At 45.0% G+C, this 18,690-nt stretch overlaps 1 protein-coding gene across 1 annotated transcript in view; it reads right to left on the reverse strand.

Annotated features, from left to right (window-relative positions):
* LOC144608669 (beta-galactosidase-1-like protein 2) overlaps positions 1–14,009 on the reverse strand; it is a 52,792-nt gene extending 38,783 nt beyond the window's left edge. The window contains exon 1 of the mRNA XM_078426656.1: positions 13,804–14,009. Coding sequence (XP_078282782.1) covers positions 13,804–13,928 — 125 coding nt within the window. The 5' untranslated portion in view covers positions 13,929–14,009. The remainder of the gene's footprint in view (positions 1–13,803) is intronic.
* Positions 14,010–18,690: the final 4,681 nt, after the last annotated feature.

Raw genomic sequence — 18,690 nt, forward strand, 5'->3', positions numbered from 1 at the left:
TTAACATTTAATACGCACTTGGACTGGGACATGGATAGGAAAAGGGTTAGAAGAATATGGGTCAATTGAGACAAGATTAGATAGAACATCTTGAGCCGTGCGGACAAGTGGGATAAAGGGCCCCTTTTCATGCTGAATGACTATAACATGAATTAATAATAATAATAATAATGCATTACATTTATATAGCGCTTTTCAAACACTCAAAGACGCTTTACAGGGATTTCTAGAACATAGAGAAGTGAATAAATAGATAAATAAGTAATTGAACAAAGTTTCTGAATTCTGATTTTTTTTTACAATCTATTCCAATGTGCATCATTTCACATTGCATACTGATTACAACAGATTAATCTTTGTTTGTCTCTCGCCTCACTTTGACGATCAAAAGGTGCATTATTTTTGCTACTCTCAAGAGTCTCCTATTCCAGCTCATTGCAAAATGCAGAAGACATTAATAGCAAAATTATTACGATTTTCTGATTTGTAAGCAGTCGCACAGTGGCGCAGCGGTAGAGTTGCTGCCTTACAGCACTAGAGACCAGTGTTCGATTCCGACTACGGGTGCTGTCCGTACAGAATTTGTACGTTCTCCCTGTGACTGTGTGGATTTTCTCCAAGTGCTCCGTCTTCCTCCCACACTTTGAAGTGGTTTGTAGATTAATTGGCTTCAGTAAAATTGTAAATTGTGTGTAGGACAGTGCTAGTGTATGGGGTGGTCGTTGGTTGGCGCGGACTCAGAGGGCCGAAGGGCCTGTTTTTGTGCCGTTTCTCTAAGGTCTAAATAATTGTTGTTGCTGAATAGTTGTTGCTAAATAATTGTTGTGGCAATGAATTCCACAGATTCATCACCCTCCGACTAAGGAAATTCATCTCCATTCACCAGATGTTTAGTCCTGCAAATTCCAGTGTGCCGCGAAGGAAAGCAAGATGATGCAATGGAGCACCAGTGCTCTTTTTGGGCTGATGTAACAGAGAACCAAAAATGTGCTGCCAGGCCAGTTGGTGTTAAGACAGGGTACAGGAGGTTAGGAACTGCACTGGGGCTGGAGGGAAGTACCTTGTGTTGTAGTTGGGAGAGACAGCGGTGCTTGGGTGGTGGTTGGTAGAGCTAGGATGGAGAGGCGGTGGAGTTTGGGCTATGTTACGAAAGTGTGTGTAGGAAGAAAGGGAGAGGGGGAGAAGTGGCTGAAACATGGGGAGCTGGTCTGTGTTTGGAGTTGTGAGGGAGAGCCATTGGGGGTCTGCCTTGTCATTGACATTTATTTTAAAATTTAGAGATTACAGCGTTGAAACAGGCTCTCGGCCCACCGAGTCCGCACCGACCAACGATCACTCCATATACGAGCACTATCCTACACACTATGGACAATTTACAATTTCCAGAAGCCAATTAACGTACAAAACTATATGTCTTTGGAGCGTGGGAGGAAACCGGAACACCCGGAGAAAACCCATGCAGAGAGAATGGGCAGACTCCGTACAGACACCACCCATAGTCAGGATTGAACCCGGGACTCTGGCTGCAACTCTACAGCTGACCCACTGTGCCACCCAGGACGCAGCGTGGATTATATGCCCCAGTCTGCATCCGATGGTTGCAAGCTTCAAGTTCCTAGATGTAAATACCACCACCAATTTGTCCTGGTTTAAATACGTTCACTCTATTGCCAAGAAAGCACACCAAGACCACTGCTTTCTCAGAATATTAAGAAAATTTGGTATATTTCCAATGACTCTTACCAATTTCTACAGATGGACAATAGAAAGCATCCTATCAGGATGCATCACAGCTTGGTTTGGCAACTGCTCTGCCCAAAACCACATTAACCTGCTCAGAGTTGTGGATGTGTCCAGTCCATCGCGCAAACCAGCTTCCTTCCATCGAGGCCCCCTGTCTCCAACAACTCCATCTATAACTTGCATTGTCTCGGGGAAAGCAACCAAAATAATCAAGTCCAGTCATTTTCTTTTCACCGCTTCTATCCAGAGAAGATACAAAAGTTCGAAAGCATGTGCCACCAGATACAACAGCTTCTTCCCTGTTGCTATCAGATTCTTTAAAGGACCTCTGATGCTAAAGTTAAATTCTCAATCTTTCAATCTACCTCATTGTGGCCTTTACATTTTTCTTTTGCCTGCACTTTCTCTGCAGCTGCAATAAGATATTCTGCACTGTTTATTTTCACTTTTGCACTACCTGTTGCACCTGTATGGTATGATTGTACTCGTCGTGTATGGTATGATTTGCCTGGATGGCATGTAAAACATTTTTCATTATATCTGAGTTAATGCGGTAATAATAACACAAACTAGGAAAAGAATTGGGTAGAGTTTGAAATGAGGGAGGTTGGCACAAGTTGGTCGTCCAGGGTTCTTGGGGAAACAACAGAGTTGGGCGTTCAGGGGGTGAGGAAATGGGCATTTGAGGCCTGGACTTGGGTTGGTTAAGGTTGTGGGGGTGGGATGGTTGTAGGATCTGGGACGGTGAAGTGTATTTACGGTTTACGGATTACTGCATGATGATTGATGCCATCCTTTGAACCCCTAACAAAACAAAGTTAATAATTCAGGAGAATATGCCCTTCATGCCAACATCATCTTGCATCACCTAATGAAGTGGAAAACATCAAACTTGTTGCAATTTATTTATAGGTAAAATATATACTGGTGACATTTATAGGTGGAGGGAGAACAATAGTTCAATAGCTCAAGACTAAATAGCAGAACATTTTTAAAAGAGCAGACCTCGTCTTGAGCCACACACATATTGAACGTTCAAGAAAATTGTGTCTTATGATCCAATCATGTCAACGTAATCTTTAAATCTTAATTTTCCATAGACTGCTCTGACAACCTCGAATTCTAAGGACTTTATAGTGATCTGAGCTACCACTTTGAGGTGGAATGATTGCTTGGGATACCGATTAACTTGTTCTGCCTTAAATGTCTTTTAAACCCATGACAGTTTACAGCGAGTGCAATTTTTTTGCAGTTAATTTCTGATGAGTGCATTGATTCATTTATGGCCACTCTTTAAATGCAAAATGAAAATTGAGTGCTGTTCCCTTTTGATGAGAACAAACACATAATTCATATTCACAACCACAACAAAGATAGTCACAAAATGCTGGAGTAACTCAGCGGGACAGTCTTTAGACTGAAGTGTTCTGACCCGAAACGTTCTCTCCAGAGATGCTGCCTGTCCTGTTGAGTTACTCCGACATTTTGTGTCTATCTTCAGTGTAAACCAGCATCTGCAGTTCCTTCCTTCACAGCCTGTATTGTGCCCCATATTCACTGTTAGCAAATGCTATCATGAAACTCTCAGGTCATTTGTGTAGGTAATGTGTTATCAAGCAGATAGAATAATCTAAAGTTAAAGTACTGGGAAGAATCTGACGGTAAAGTACTGGGAATTAGAAATAAAATGAAAACAAGAAATACTAGTTATACTCGGCTAGTCTGGTCATGAATAGAGATGAATTTCCTTAGTCAGAGGGTGATGAATGGTCGAATGGTCTATTTCTGCTCCTAGAAACTTATGAATATAGGCAGTCGGGTGACACACCAGTTGCTCACTGAGTGACTAGCTAATGGCTTGTTAAAGAGCGACCTGGCCAACATTTTCCCTCCACCAACATCATCAAGCAGATCTCCTGCTCAATGTCACCTTACGGAGGCACTTTGCATATTCAACTGCTTGTTTCATTCTCAATTTCATTTCAGTGTTCACTTTGGAAAGTTCTGAGCCTTCAGCAAAAGCACTATTTAAATTCGAAGTTTTTAAACAAAAGTAATTGAAGGGTCCAGCTGGCAGACTTGAAGGGTGTAGGACCGACTAGCTTGCTCCAGGATGGACTTATGGGGGTGGTCACCTCCACCTATGCTGCTCTATATGAAATACTGCCTCATAAGCAGGTTTCCCTAGCTTTATAAAAATAAACAGCTGGAGGGAATCACGTCAATCTCCACTTGTACAGGATCAAGGATGTTCATTGTGATCAGATGACTCCCCCAGAATGTCAGGCTTGCCACACATCCAGTCCCTGACATGGGAGCAGGCTTCACGCTTTAGTCAATTGGCAAGCAACTCAAACATCACTCATTATCCTCAGGATTGTTAGTCAAAGTAGGCTATTATACCATTCCAGGACATTGGGTATTAAATGGTTGTGGTTTAAAATGTAAAAACAATTAAATGCTGTTACATTTACTCAGTGCAAAGTCATGGGCCGTCCCGGCAAAGGATCCAAAGCCAGCAGCCACTGATCAAACACTTTAACTCCCATTCCCACATTGACCTTTCTGTCCTGGGCCTCCATTGTCAGAATGAGACTCAGCTCAAATTGGAGGAACAGCACCTCATATTTCGCTTGGGCAGTTTGCATCCCAGCAGTATGAACATTGACTTCTCTAACTTCATGTAGCCCTTGCTTTCCCCCCCCTCTCTCTCTCTCTCTCTCTCTCTCTCTCTCTCTCCATCCCCTCCCCCTTCCCAGTTCTCTGACCAGTCTTAGTCTCCGACTACATTTTATCTCTGTACCGCCCACTCCGACATCAGACTGAGGAAGGGTCTCGCCCCGAAACATCACCATCCCTTCTCTCCAGAGAAGGAATTGTGACATTTCAGGTCGAGACCTATCCACTGAGTTGCTCCAGCATTTTGTGTCTAGCACTGATCAAACACAGGCAGTGCCAAAACAGTGTCAAAAGAACCGGAACCCAGGGCAAAGTCGACGCTGAACAATTAAAAATAGGCAAGACCGGAGTGTGAAACCAGAATCTAAAGAAGCACAACAGCAGTCAGGGGAAAGTTTGGAGGCCTATACAATAGTGACGTTTAAGAAGACAGGTACATGGATAGGAAAGGTTTACAGGGATATGGGCCAAAGGCAGGGAAATAGGACTTGCATTGTTAAGCATCTTGTTTGGCAAGGAGAGTTGGGTCAAAAGGTTTGTTGCATGACTCCATGACTCAAAGCTGCTGCCAGACAGTGCAAATATTTTACTGAGGTTTATAATTTCTAATGTGACAGGGAGGTGGGGAGTACAACTTTCTACTCTGCAACAATCACGCAGAGCACCAATCTGCCCCTCTGAAAATTAGCATAATGACTTTAGAAGACAAGCATTTAATTGGGAATGAAACTTGACCCAAAAAAAGTATTTTAGTTAATATTAAGCACACACTCAGTTTTTAGTTTTTTAGCTTTAGAGATACAGCATGGAAACAGGCCATTCGGCCCACTGAGTCCACAGTGACCATCAATCACTAGTTCTCTGTTATCCCATTTTCACATCCATTCCCTACACACTAGGAGCAATTTAAAGAAGCCAATTAACCTACAAGCTCGTAGATTTTTGGAATATAGGAGGAAACACACACAGCCACAGGGAGAACGAGCAAGCACAACACACAGCACCCGAGGTCAGGATCAAACCCAAGTCTGGCTGTGAGGCAACAACTCTACCAGCTACACCAATGTGCCACTGGTGTAGCCACCCTATTTAAAGTTACACTTTATTTCAGTGGTCTAACAAAAAAGGTATTTGTTTCTGTGCATGGAGAAACCAGCCAAGATACGACTTGAAAGAACGAAACTGTGGTTTAGAATATAGTTAACACTGAACAAAGTGCAAACAAGATAGGTCCACTGGGCCACACATTTCATATCCTTCACCACACACATCTTGTCGAAAACAGGATACGTGTTTGACCAAAACTGTTACAGGAACAGCAGCACAGCTAACGATTCTGAGAAACAGTGAAAAGGTAGGTCTTCCTTCTACTGGAATTGCTTGGAAAGTATAATGGACCGTCGAGTTGCAAAGACAGTGGTCCCGGCGGGAAGCAGAAAGCACAAGGGGTGACAGGAAGGGTGGTGGATAATATGTTGGATGCAGAGGGTGATGGGTGAAGGCCGAAGGCCACAGGAGTTCTCTCTTGGTTCTGTGGAGGAAGGAACTGCAGATGCTGGTTTAAGCCGAAGATGGACAGAAATGCTGGAGTAACTCAGCGGGACGAGGCAGCATCTCTGGAGAAAAGGAATGGGTGACGTTTGAGCTCGAGACCCTTCTTCAGACCTAAACTTCACGTTACCTTGGCATGGCCACCAGCATAATCAAGAACCAGTCTCACCCCATTCACTCCTTCTCTCCTCTCCCATCAAGCAAGAGGTACAAAAATTTGAAAATGCATACCTCCAGATTCAGCAACAGTTCCTTCCCAGATGTTACCAGGGGACTGAACCATCCTATCACCAACTATAGAGTAGTCCTGACCTCCCATCTACCTCATTGGAGGCCTTCAAACCATCTTTAATCGTGCTTTACCTTGCACTAAACATTATACCAATTATTCTGTATCTGTTCACTGTGGCCGGCTCGTACTTTTCATCGTACCTCGGTACACGTGACAATAATAAACTAAACTAAATCTTTCCTATCCTTGTACCTGACCAAATGGTGTGATACGATTCTGTAAATTACCAGACTCACCATCATAATTCCCAATTGCATCGAGTCTCATCAGTGGGACAGACAAACCAGAGAGAACAACAGCAACCAGGAAGGAAAGAAACATAGAAAATAGGTGCAGGAGGAGGCGAGTTATAAGGTCGTAAGAAATAGGAGTAGAATTAAGCCATTCGGCCCATCAAGTTTACTCCGCCATTCAATCATGGCCGATCTATCTCTCCCTCCTAACCCTCCTGCCTTCACCCCATAAGGTGTCCTGGGAGTCTAACACCCATGCTGGACCCCGTGAAGTCACATGACACCAGATCAAATATAGTATAGAAACCCCCTCATTACTATCTGCCTTAGATGATAAGCCAATGCTCCACCACATTGAAGCTTTCCACAGAGACCGAGAGAGAGCAGAGAGCAACAATGAAAATAGCAATAGCACCCAATATACTTTGAGTAAGACTCTTCAATATGACTCGGTGACGTTTCAGATCGGCATCTTTCTTCAGTACTAAGTCATCCAGTGCTGCTTTCTTATTATGCTGGTGGCCTTGCTAAGGTAGCTTGAAATTCAGGTCTGAAGAAGGGTCTCAACCCGAAACGTCACCCATTCCTTTTCTCCAGAGATGCTACCTCATTCCGCTCAGTTACTCCAGCATTTTGTGTCTATCTTAAACCAGTTCAAAAGACTGAAGAATGGTTCTGATCAGCATCATCACCTATTCATATTCTCCTGAGATGTTGCCTGATCCGATGAATTACAGTTATGCAGCACTTTGTCTTTATTTTTCCCAATTTTATACTCCATGTTTTGACTCGCCTAGAGTGATTTGACAGTACCACCACGGAACACGCTGGTGAGGTTATATAGGGCAAAGCTGCTAGATTAGATCCGTAAAACGAAGGGAAGGAACCAACCTGATGAATAAACCTATTGGAGGAGTCCTCATCCATCTACTTGACAAATGTAGTAGAGGCGACCATAGCATAACTCTAGTGAAGAGACAATAGACAATAGGTGCAGGAGTAGGCCATTCGGCCCTTCGAGCCAGCACCGCCATTCAATGTGATCATGGCTGATCATTCTCAATCAGTACCCCGTTCCTGCCTTCTCCCCATACCCCCTGACTCCGCTATCCTTAAGAGCTCTATCTAGCTCTCTCTTGAATGTATTCAGAGAATTGGCCTCCACTGCCCTCTGAGGCAGAGAATTCCACAGATTCACAACTCTCTGACTAAAAAGGTTTTTCCTCATCTCTGTTCTAAATGGCCTACCCCTTATTCTTAAACTGTGGCCCCTGGTTCTGGACTCCCCCAACATTGGGAACATGTTTCCTGCCTCTAACATGTCCAACCCCTTAATAATTTTACACGTTTCGATAAGATCCCCTCTCATCCTTCTAAATTCTAGTGTATACAAACCTAGTCGCTCGAGTCTTTCAACATATGACAGTCCCGCCATTCCGGGAATTAACCTAGTAAACCTACGCTGCACGCCCTCAATAGCAAGAATATCCTTCCTGAAATTTGGAGACCAAAACTGCACACAGTACTCCAGGTGCGGTCTCACTAGGGCCCTGTACAACTGCAGAAGGACCTCTTTGCTCCTATACTCAACTCCTCTCGTTATGAATGCCAACATTCCATTGGCTTTCTTCACTGCCTGCTGTACCTGCATGCTTCCTTTCAGTGACTGATGCACTAAGACACCCAGATCACGTTGTACGTTCCCTTTTCCTAACTTGACACCATTCAAATAATAATCTGCCTTCCTATTCTTACCACCAAAGTGGATAACCTCACACTTATCCACATTAAACTGCATCTGCCATGCATCCGCCCACAAGAGTGGCCATTGCTCACACATCATCCGTGATGTTCCATGGCAACACAGTAAACTGGTTCAGCCCTGATTAATCTGGTTTAGTGGAGTTGCAGTGACGGACGGGGTGACACAGTGGCACAGCGGTAGAGTTGCTGCTTTGCAGCACAAGACCCCTAGGTTCAATCTTGACCAAGGGTGCTGTCTGTGCAAAGTTTGTACATTCTCCCAGTGACCGTCTGGGTTTTCTCCAGCTGCTCCTGTTTCCTCCCACATTCCAAAGACGTTCAGGTTTATAGGTTAACTGACTTCTATAAATTGCCCCTTGCGTGTAGGATGCGAAACTGGGATAACATAGAACTAGTGTACAGGTGATCGTTGGTTGGTTGAGACTCGGTGGGCCGAAGGGCCTGTTTCCACGCTGTATCTCTAACCTAAACAAATGAACAAATCTGCCTGACTGCCTGTCCAGCACTAAAGTTCCAAGAGTGTACAATTATCAGAGCCTCATTGTAAACGGTTAACTGGGAGAAAGGTCAAAACACATAGTATAAAAATGGGAAAAATAAAGACAAAGTGCTGGAGCAATTCATCAGAACGGGCAACATCTCAGGAGAATATGAATAGGTGACGTTGTTGATCAGTCCCTTTCTTCAGACTCTTCAACTGGTTTAATCAATGTCTAGGAAGAAAGCAGCATTGAATGACTTGGTACTGAAGAAGGGTTCCGATCCAAAACACCACCTAGTCATATTCTCCAGAGATGCTGCCTGACCAACTGAGATACTTCGGCATTGTGTCTTTTTTTGTAAACCAGCATCTGCAGTTTGTTGCGTCTACAGTATAAAACTGGGCATCAGTGAGGTGCTGTGGACCATCATCGCCAGGAACCCAGAAAATATGTAACACATGTCCTGGCAATATCCTTCACTCTATCATACTTTCACACCTGGAGATGAACCCCAGTTTGACTGAGGAATGCAGAAGAGTATGGCAGGTACATCACCAGACGAAGCTGAAAATGTGGTTTCAATCAGGTGAAACTGCAACGGAAGACTGCTTAGTAACAGCATGCAATTGCCAAAGCCAAGTGATCCCACAGCCAGGGGTCAGATCAAAGCTCCACACACGTGCCACACATGGTCTCAACCGGTGGTGGACAATTAACCAGACAACAGAAGTAGACAGCTTTACGATCAGCAGCCGGGTCAGTGGGGAGCACAGAAGACAAAGTTGAAGCACTTGAAGTGCCGACAAGCTGATCCATCCCACATTTCGCGAGATCCTTAACATCACAGAAGTCCGTCTTAAGCCAATTTCCAAAAGGTATCAAGTGCCAGTTGAAAGCAATGGATACAGCAAAGGCCCAAAGTCCAGGTGACATCCTGTCAGTAGAACTTAAAACTGCTGTTCCAGAATTAGCTACACGATGTCGACATGGTGTGGCAGCTGTAGAGTTGCTGCCTTACCGCGCGCCAGAGACCCGAGTTCGATCCTGACTACGGGTGCTGTTTGCACGGAGTTTGTATGTTCTCCCAATGACCGCATGGGTTTTCTCCGGGTGCTCTGGTTTCCTCCAATACTCGAGGACGTACAGGTTTGTAGGTTAATTGACTGTGATAAAGATTGTAAATTGCCTCTAGTGTGTGGGATAGTGTACGGCTCTGACTCGGTGGGCCGAAGGGCCTGTTACTATGCTGTATCTCTAAACTAAAAAAACTATGCACGCTTCATTATTGGTCTCAATGTACTTGCGCTTTTCTGAAACATGCCCCAAACTATTGTATGTAAACACAACATGAGGTCATGTTGAAGAGGCCATCTGAGGCTGATTGTCAGGGGATCCACCTTTTCCAACCCACATGATCCATAACTCTCCTGACGTTAGAATCCACATCCTGCTGGTGTTTGTTGCTTGGATCTCAGAACGATCCATGTGAAAGTGCTGGACATTCTCAGCCAGCTAGTTGCAATCCTGCATGCTCCCTTGAAGATTAACCAGTTATGCTTGTTCTAATAACTATAGGGTGAGGTTGTGCAAGAAGGAACTGCAGATGCTGGTTTAAACCGAAGAAAGACACAAAAAGCTGGAGTAACTCAGCAGGACAGGCAGCATCTCTGGAGAGAAGGAATGGGTGACGTTTCGGATAGAGACCCTTCTTCAGACAGAGAGGTTGGACAGACTTTGATTGTTTTCTCTGGAACACCGATGGTGGTGGGGACACCGGATAGAAATATGTAAAACTATGAGAGGCATATATAGGTCAGAACCTTTTTCCTCCAAGATTGAAAAAATCAAATACTAGAGGGCAAAAATTGAATCCGAAAAAGGCAGTTTCCCACACTTCAAAGACGTACAGGTTTGTAGGTTAATTAGATTTAGTAAAGATTGTAAATTGTCCCTAGTGTGTAGGATAGTGCTGTGTACAGGGTCGGTGCGGACTCCATGGCCGAAGGGCCTGTTTCCGCGCTGTATCTCCAAACCAAACAATAGCCGAGTTATATCAGTGACAATACAACATTGGCATCTACTCAGTGTGAAGACCACACAAGTGTAACCGGTTCACAACAAACAAGACAAATCCAATTCAATCAACTATCATAAAATCAGAGATGAAAACTGTCAGACAGGTATCGGTGCCTTGACTTTATACAAATCAAATAACTTGGATGTCGGCACCAAAACGTATGGTCAAATGACTTGAACGAAGGTACTAAAAGGATTAGTTGTTAAATGTATTGATAACACAAAAATAAATGAGGAAGGAAGTTGTGAAAAGAACACAAGGAGGGCAAGGAAGAACAGAAATACGTTAAGCGGTGGGCAAAGTCTCAACAAATTTGTACAACATGAGAACATGTGGAATTATTCATTTTGGCTGAAAAAAACCCCACATCTATCCGAATATTGAGAGACTGCAGAGTTCACAGATGCAGAGGGAACTGCATGTGACTGGGTGTGACCTGGTGCGTGACTCCAATAAGACTAGTGTGCAGATTGTGTTAGTAATTAAGAAAGCTAACAGAATTGATTTATTACTCCCAGGGCGAATTGAATACAAAAGCATGGAGGTAATGCTATTGTTGTGATGAACTGTGGTGACATTAACATCTGGGACATTGTACACAGTACTTGTCTCATTGAGCATTAGTGGATATAGAACATATAAAAGTACACACTAAAGGCTGGAGTAACTCAGCGGGACAGGCTGCATCTGTGGAGAGAAGGAATGGGTGACATTTCAGGATGAAACTCTTCTTCAGTGTGACTAAACTGACTGTAAGGGATTCACCTTTTCCCACCCACATGATCTATAACTCTCCAGACAATAGAATCCACATCCTGCTGGTGTTTGTTGTTTGGATCTCAGAATGATCTGTGTGAAACTGCTGAACATTCTCAGCCAGCTAGTTGCAATCCTGTATGCTCCCTTGAACATTAACCCTTTCTGCTTGAATTCGTTTAATAACGACAGGGATAGGTTGGACAGACTTGGATTGTTTTCTCTGGAACACCGATATATATAAAATTATGAGAGGCATAGATAGGGTGAAAGTCAGAACCTACCCCCCCCCCCTCCCCCCTTACAGGGCTTAGATTGAAGGTGAGTAAGGCAAAGTTTAAAGGAGTTATTCATGACCATTTTTTTTGTTAAGCAGAGGCTGGCAAATGGCTGGAACGTGCTGCAGGGGGTGGTGTTTGAGGCAGATATGATAGTGATATTTAGGAGATTTTTGTATAGGCTCTGGGTATGCCAGTAATGGAAGAATATGTGGGCAGATAAGAGATGGTCTCAACATCATGGTTGGCACAGACATTGTGTGCCAATGGGTCTGTTCTTGTGTTGTAGTTATGTTCTAACTCCCAATGACGGCACATTGAATTGTCTCTTCAAGGTCTGCATTGTACTGTCATTTGATATCCCAGCAGTAACAAAATATGTTGACACACTAATGTGCCTCCCACCCTCACCAATATCACCTCCCTCCCCTTATGTATTGTTGAGTTTCATTGTGCATCTTAAATTACAACTCCACACAATGTATACATAGTGCAAAACTCTGATAATCCGCTATCGTACTACTCAACGTTTGGATCACTAATCGATGCTTGTTGCACCTTCTTTCCATTGACCAGGGGCCCAGTTCCACCACTCACTGAAAGGTTTATTACAACACTGTGCAACGTCTTAAGTGGGGTTTTTCGGAGCATTAATGGAAATAACGTCCAATGGCCCAGAAAACTGCCAATCCGACACCAAACCACTGAATCATCCAAGTTTCACTGTACGATCATTTCGTGCGATTGCGATTTCCTCCGTTCTCTAATTTCAACCTACTGGATCGTAGCCTCTCGTTACTACAGCAAGTTGCCAAACGACAGGTCTGGATTTATTTAATGCTGCTGCCAAGACAGTATTCTCAATCGGCCCAGCGCGGACATATTTCATTCACGGCAGCCATTTCAAACACAAATGATAAATTATAACCAAGTATTCACATTACATCATGGGGTCACTGAATTAAGAAAGGTGCCGTCTTAAATACATTGTAACTCCAAATCAGCTTGAGACGTGCAGGTTACCGGCTAAGCACCTTTGCAAAAAGAGCGCATGCAGCCTCTTGAGAGTGCTCCACAGATTTGCGTGTGTGTGTGGGAGGTCTGTGTGTATGTGTCTGTGTGTGTGTGTGTGGGTCTGTCTGTGTGTGTGTGTGTGGGTGTGTGTGTGTGGGTGTGTGTGTGTGGGTCTGTGTGTATGGGTCTGTGTGTATGGGTCTGTGTGTGTCGGTCTGTGTGTGTGGGTTCTGTCTGTCTGTGTGTGTGGGTTCTGTCTGTCTGTGTGTGGGTCTGTGTGTGTGTGTGTGGGGGGGGGGTCTGTATGTGTGTGTGGGTATGTGTGTGTGGGTCTTGTGTGTGTGGGTGTGTGTGTGTGTGTGTGTGTGTGTGTCTGTGTGGGTCTGTGTGTGTGTGTGTGTGGGTATGTGTGGGTGTGTGTGGGTCTGTGGGTATGTGTGGGTGTGTGTGGGTCTGTGTGTGTGTGCGGGTCTGTGTGGGTGTGTGTGGGTCTGTGTGTGTGTGTGTGTGGGTATGTGTGGGTGTGTGTGGGTCTGTGTGTGCGTGTGCGTATGTGTGGGTCTGTGTGTGTGTGTGTGTGTGTGGGTGTGTGTGTGTGCGGGTCTGTGTGTGTGTGTGTGGGTGTGTGTGGGTCTGTGTGTGTGTGCGGGTCTGTGTGGGTGTGTGTGGGTCTGTGTGTGTGTGTGTGCGGGTCTGTGTGGGTGTGTGTGGGTCTGTGTGTGTGTGGGGGTATGTGTGGGTGTGTGTGGGTCTGTGTGTGTGTGCGGGTCTGTGTGGGTGTGTCTGTGTGTGTGTATGCGGGTCTGTGTGGGTGTCTGTGTGTGTGCGGGTCTGTATGTGTGTGTGGGTATGTGTGTGTGTGGGTCTGGGTCTGTGTGTGTGTTAAATAAACAGAGGCTGACACCACCATTAGACAGTCCTGCACACTCAGTACCTGAGTCTGTACAACAACAGAGCCACTGCAATCAGAAGCAAGAGTCCAATCCTCTGCACATGCTCCCTTCTCACTGCAATGATCTGCATGGGCGCCGATCCCTTCTGTGAGAACACCTTGAACATGAAGACCAGCGGCGTTGAGCTTGAGCAGCAACAGCTCTGTGCAGCAGCAGTGTTTGGAACAACACAGCAGCCCAGGGTGAGCGGCGCTTCCGGCTCCCGGGCTCGGGGCCCCGGCCGTTTCCCATTGGCTGCCGCACAATGGGCGAGTCATGTAGCGAGTCCAGGCCGCCGCGCCTCCGCCAATCAGCGCGCTCTCCGCCCCCACCTCGCCTTGTCATTGGCCAGGCAACAGCGGGGCCGTGTTCTGATTGGAGCTCCAGGTAGCAGCTCTGGTTTGTTGCCCCCCCCCCCCCCCCCCCCCAAAGAAAAGTTGGACAAAACCCAGGGAAGTTTTAGTGTGGGAATTATGTGCAACTGCAGAGATGCTGGCTCACACCGAAGATTGGCACGAAATGCTGGAGTAACTGATCGCGACAGGCAGCATCTCTCTGGAGGGAAGGAATGGGCGACAATAGACCATGTAGACCATTCGACCCTTCGAGCCATTTATGCTGTAATTGGGGTTTTTTTTGCACAATCCGCCACTTTCATTTCACTGCACATCTTGTATTTGTTTCATTGGGTTGTTTAAATTAATACTGATTAGCCAATTAATTTATTGCATCGTATGGGAGGCGCATTCCCAATCTCATACAATGACAATAAAGATGTATTGTATTGTACGTGTATGTGACAAATAAACTTGACTTGACTTGACACCGCCATTCAATGTGACCATGGCTGATCATTCACAATCAGTACCCTGTTTCTGCCTTCTCCCCAAACTCCCTGACTCCGCTATCTTTAAGAGCTCTATCTAGTTCTCCCTTGAAAGCATCCAGAGAATTGGCCTGCACTGCCTTCTGAGGCAGAGAATTCCACAGATTTACAACTCTGCGAGTGAAAAAGTTTTTCCTCATCTCCGTTCTAAATGGCCTACCCCTTATTCTTAAACTGTGGCCCCTGGTTCTGGACTCCCCCAACATTGGGAACATGTTTCCTGTCTCTAATGTGTCCACCCCCTTAATAATCACCATCCCCATTCCCTGCCCAAAATAACTCACTGAGATTATTAACTGTCTCATCCGGGGCCTTGTGGGTAAGCACCAACGCTGTTGCCTTCTCGCTTCTGGTGTAAACTTGAGTGATCATACAGTGTGTAGGAAAGAGCAGCAGATGCTGGTTTAAATCGAAGGTAGACACAAAATGCTGGAGTAACTCAGCGGGCTAGGCAGCATCTCTGGAGAGAAGGAATGGGTGTCGTTTCGGGTCTCGACCCAAAAAGTCACCCATTCCTTCTCTCGAGAGATGCTGCTGGTCCCGCTGAGTTACTCCAGCATTTTGTGTCTACCAGTGATCATACAATGTTGCGGCAATAACAAACTACCTAGATTACACTAGGCACTGTTTACAGAATTGTTTATGTAAGTGCGAGCATACGTAAGTCACCTATGGCGTAATGCGGGTGTCTATATGTGGGAAACAGTACGTAGGAAGATGAGAATTTGTTTTAGTCAAAGGGTGGTGAATCTGTGGAATTATTTGCAATGGAAGGCTGTGGAGGTCAAATCAGTGGATTATTTTAAGGCAGAGATAGATAGATTCTTGATTAGTACAGGTGTCAGAGGTCATGAGGGGAAAGCAGGAGAATGGGGTTAGGAGGGAGAGATAGATCAGCCATGATTGAATGGCGGAGTTGACTTGATGGGCCGAATGGTCTAATTCTACTTCTATCGCTTATGACTTTAAGAAACAAGGAAAATGAGCGAGGGAGAAGTAGAGAGAGGAGGGAGAGAGGAAGGGCGAAAGTGGGCATGATACTGGGAACAGTTTAAGCACGAGAGAGTGGGAGGAGATGAGAAGAGGTGGGTGAGTAAAGGCGAGAGAGGATGGAGAGTGGGTTATTAGTGAGTTGTGAAGCCGGGGCGTGGAATGTGGTGGAGGATGAGAAAAAGGAAGTGTAATGTTGAAAAAAAGGGAAGTGGAGCCTGGGGATGTCAAGAGTTTACTTGTCACAGAAACCAGAACAATTATTTGCTGCAGCTTTACAGAACCATTAGATACAACCACAACAATACATATGTGTAATGTATTCATGCATATTCATGTAACACTGCCCATCATAGTGGCCAGCTACAGAAATAAACCGACCCTCCTTGGAAAGGATTGGCTGCGTAAAATAAAATTAGACTGGAAGAACATTTTCAGCATTGATGTGTCCAAATCACGTCTTGAAAATGTCGTTAGCAAACACGCTGAAATATTTGCTGACAGTTACACGGGAATAACAGGATACTCTGCACACATTCGACTGCAGCAAGATGCGACACCTGTATATTATCGACCAAGACCGGTACCATATGCGCTAAAGCAACAAGTGGAGGAAGAACTCGACAGGTTGGAGCGGAATGGAGTACTCGTGAAGACAGACCAGAACAACTGGGCAACGCCAGTTGTGGCTGTGCTTAAGGCTGACAAAACTGTTCGACTATGCGGTGACTACAAAGTCACAATCAACCAAGTTGTTGATGACGAACAGTATCCTTTGCCAACCTCGCAGGATCTGTATGCAGAACTTAGCGGAGCAAGAGTCTTCACTAAGCTGGATTTGTCTCATGCTTATGCCCAACTCAATGTTGACAAAGAAAGTCAGCAGTGCTTGACCATCAACACACATAAGGGCTTGTATTCATACACAAAGCTGCCCTATGGTGTGAAATCTTCCCCGAAAATCTTTCAGTCCGTCATGGACAAAATGTTGCAAGGCATTCCGAACTGTGTGTGCAACCAGGATGATCTACTGATATTCACAGTGGGCATGGAAGAACATCTGGAGATACTCGAGCAAGTTCTCACACGATTGAACTGCCACAACGTAAGATTACGAAAGAGCAAATGTGCATTTGCACAATCAGAGGTGGTCTACCTTGGACTCAAAGTAGATTCCAACGGACTGCGCCCAGTGAAGGCGAAAATTGAAGCAATTGTGAATGCTCCAACGCCCAACAATGTGACAGAGCTACGATCATTCCTTGGGATGGTGCAATTCTATGCACGATTCCTTCCAGATTTAGCAACCGTGCTAAAGCCACTACATCATCTGTTACAAAAGGATGAGAATTGGATGTGGGGAAAGATACAACAACATGCATACGACATCTGCAAGAAAAACCTGACAAGTGACAAACTCCTTGTTCACTACGACACGACGCGCGAGATGAAACTTGCTTGTGATGCTTCAAGTTATGGTGTAGGTGCAGTGATTTGCCACGTAATGGATGACAGACAGGAAAAACCTATTGCTTTTGCCTCCCGCACCCTATCACCAAGTGAGCGCAACTATGCACAGATAGAGAAGGAAGCACTCAGCATTGTGTTCGGAATCAAGAAATTCCACCAGTTTCTTCTTGGCAGACCATTCACCCTTGTGACTGATCACAAACCACTACTCACGATACTGGGTCCCAAGTCAGCTATACCTTCCATGGCGGCATCAAGGATACAGCGCTGGGCAATTCTGTTGTCCCAGTATGACTACAAGGTGGAGTACAGAAGCTCCAAATGCAACGCAGTCGCAGATGCGTTGTCCCGATTGCCCCATGAGAACTCTGATGTGGGAAGCGAGAACTCAATCTACACACTGCAAGTTGTAGATGAAGACTTTCCAGTGACTGCAACAGAAATTGCAGCTGAAACAGTGAAGGACACTGTGCTGAAGAGTGTTTATGAACAGACATTGAATGGTTGGACTGAAGTCGAGAGTGGATCAAACTCGGAACTGAAGCCTTTCTATAATCGACGACACGAATTGTCATGCGAGCAGGGATGCATAAAGTGGGGTTATAGAGTGGTTGTACCAGAGTCTTTAAGAAACAAGATTATGTACGAACTTCATGCCGAACATCCTGGCATAGTTAGCATGAAGTCAATTGCTAGAAGTTTTGTGTATTGGCCTGGTATAGACAGTGACATTGAGTCACTGGTGAGCAAATGTAGCGTGTGTCAAGATTGCCGCAGTAAACCACCAAAAACACCACTGCAACCCTGGTCATGGCCAAGTAGACCGTTTCAGAGAGTTCACGTAGACTTTTGTGAAAAGGGTAATGATAATTTTCTGGTGCTAGTAGATAGTCATTCCAAATGGATTGAGGCTAAGCATATGGGGTCAAGCACTACTGCTGAGCGTACCATAGACGAATTGAGATCAATTTTTGCATGTCATGGTTTACCAGAAGAACTTGTTTCTGATAACGGACCTCAGTTTCGTTCAGAACAGTTCAAACAGTTCATGCAGCGTAACGGGGTAAAACACACACTTGTTCCTCCATACCATCCAGCCTCCAATGGGGCGGCGGAAAGGTCTGTTAGAGTAGTCAAAGAGGCTCTCAAGAAACAGGTTTTGCAGGGTAGTTCAAAGCTCAGCATGAAACATCGTTTGGCTAGTTTCTTGCTGAAGTACAGAACTTCATCACACACAGCTACGGGTTATTCACCTGCAGAACTGTTGATGAAGAGAAGGCTAAGAATACGCCTAAGTCTAGTTCAACCCAATTTGGCCTCGAGAGTTGAGCAAAAACAGTTAAGTCAAAAACACCACTTTGACTTCCACAAAAAGGAGAGGAACTTCAAGCCAGATGAGCAAGTTCGTGTGCTCAGTCCTCCCAACAAGTCCAGTCGAGACAAAGAGATGTTGGGAAAATAGTGGAAGTGTGTGGAACAAAAAGATACTTAGTGGATGTTGGAGACAAGATCAAAAGTGTTCACGTGGATCAAATGATTCCAG

Source organism: Rhinoraja longicauda, chromosome 32 (genome assembly GCF_053455715.1).
Source record: "Rhinoraja longicauda isolate Sanriku21f chromosome 32, sRhiLon1.1, whole genome shotgun sequence".
Lineage (NCBI taxonomy): Eukaryota > Metazoa > Chordata > Chondrichthyes > Rajiformes > Arhynchobatidae > Rhinoraja > Rhinoraja longicauda.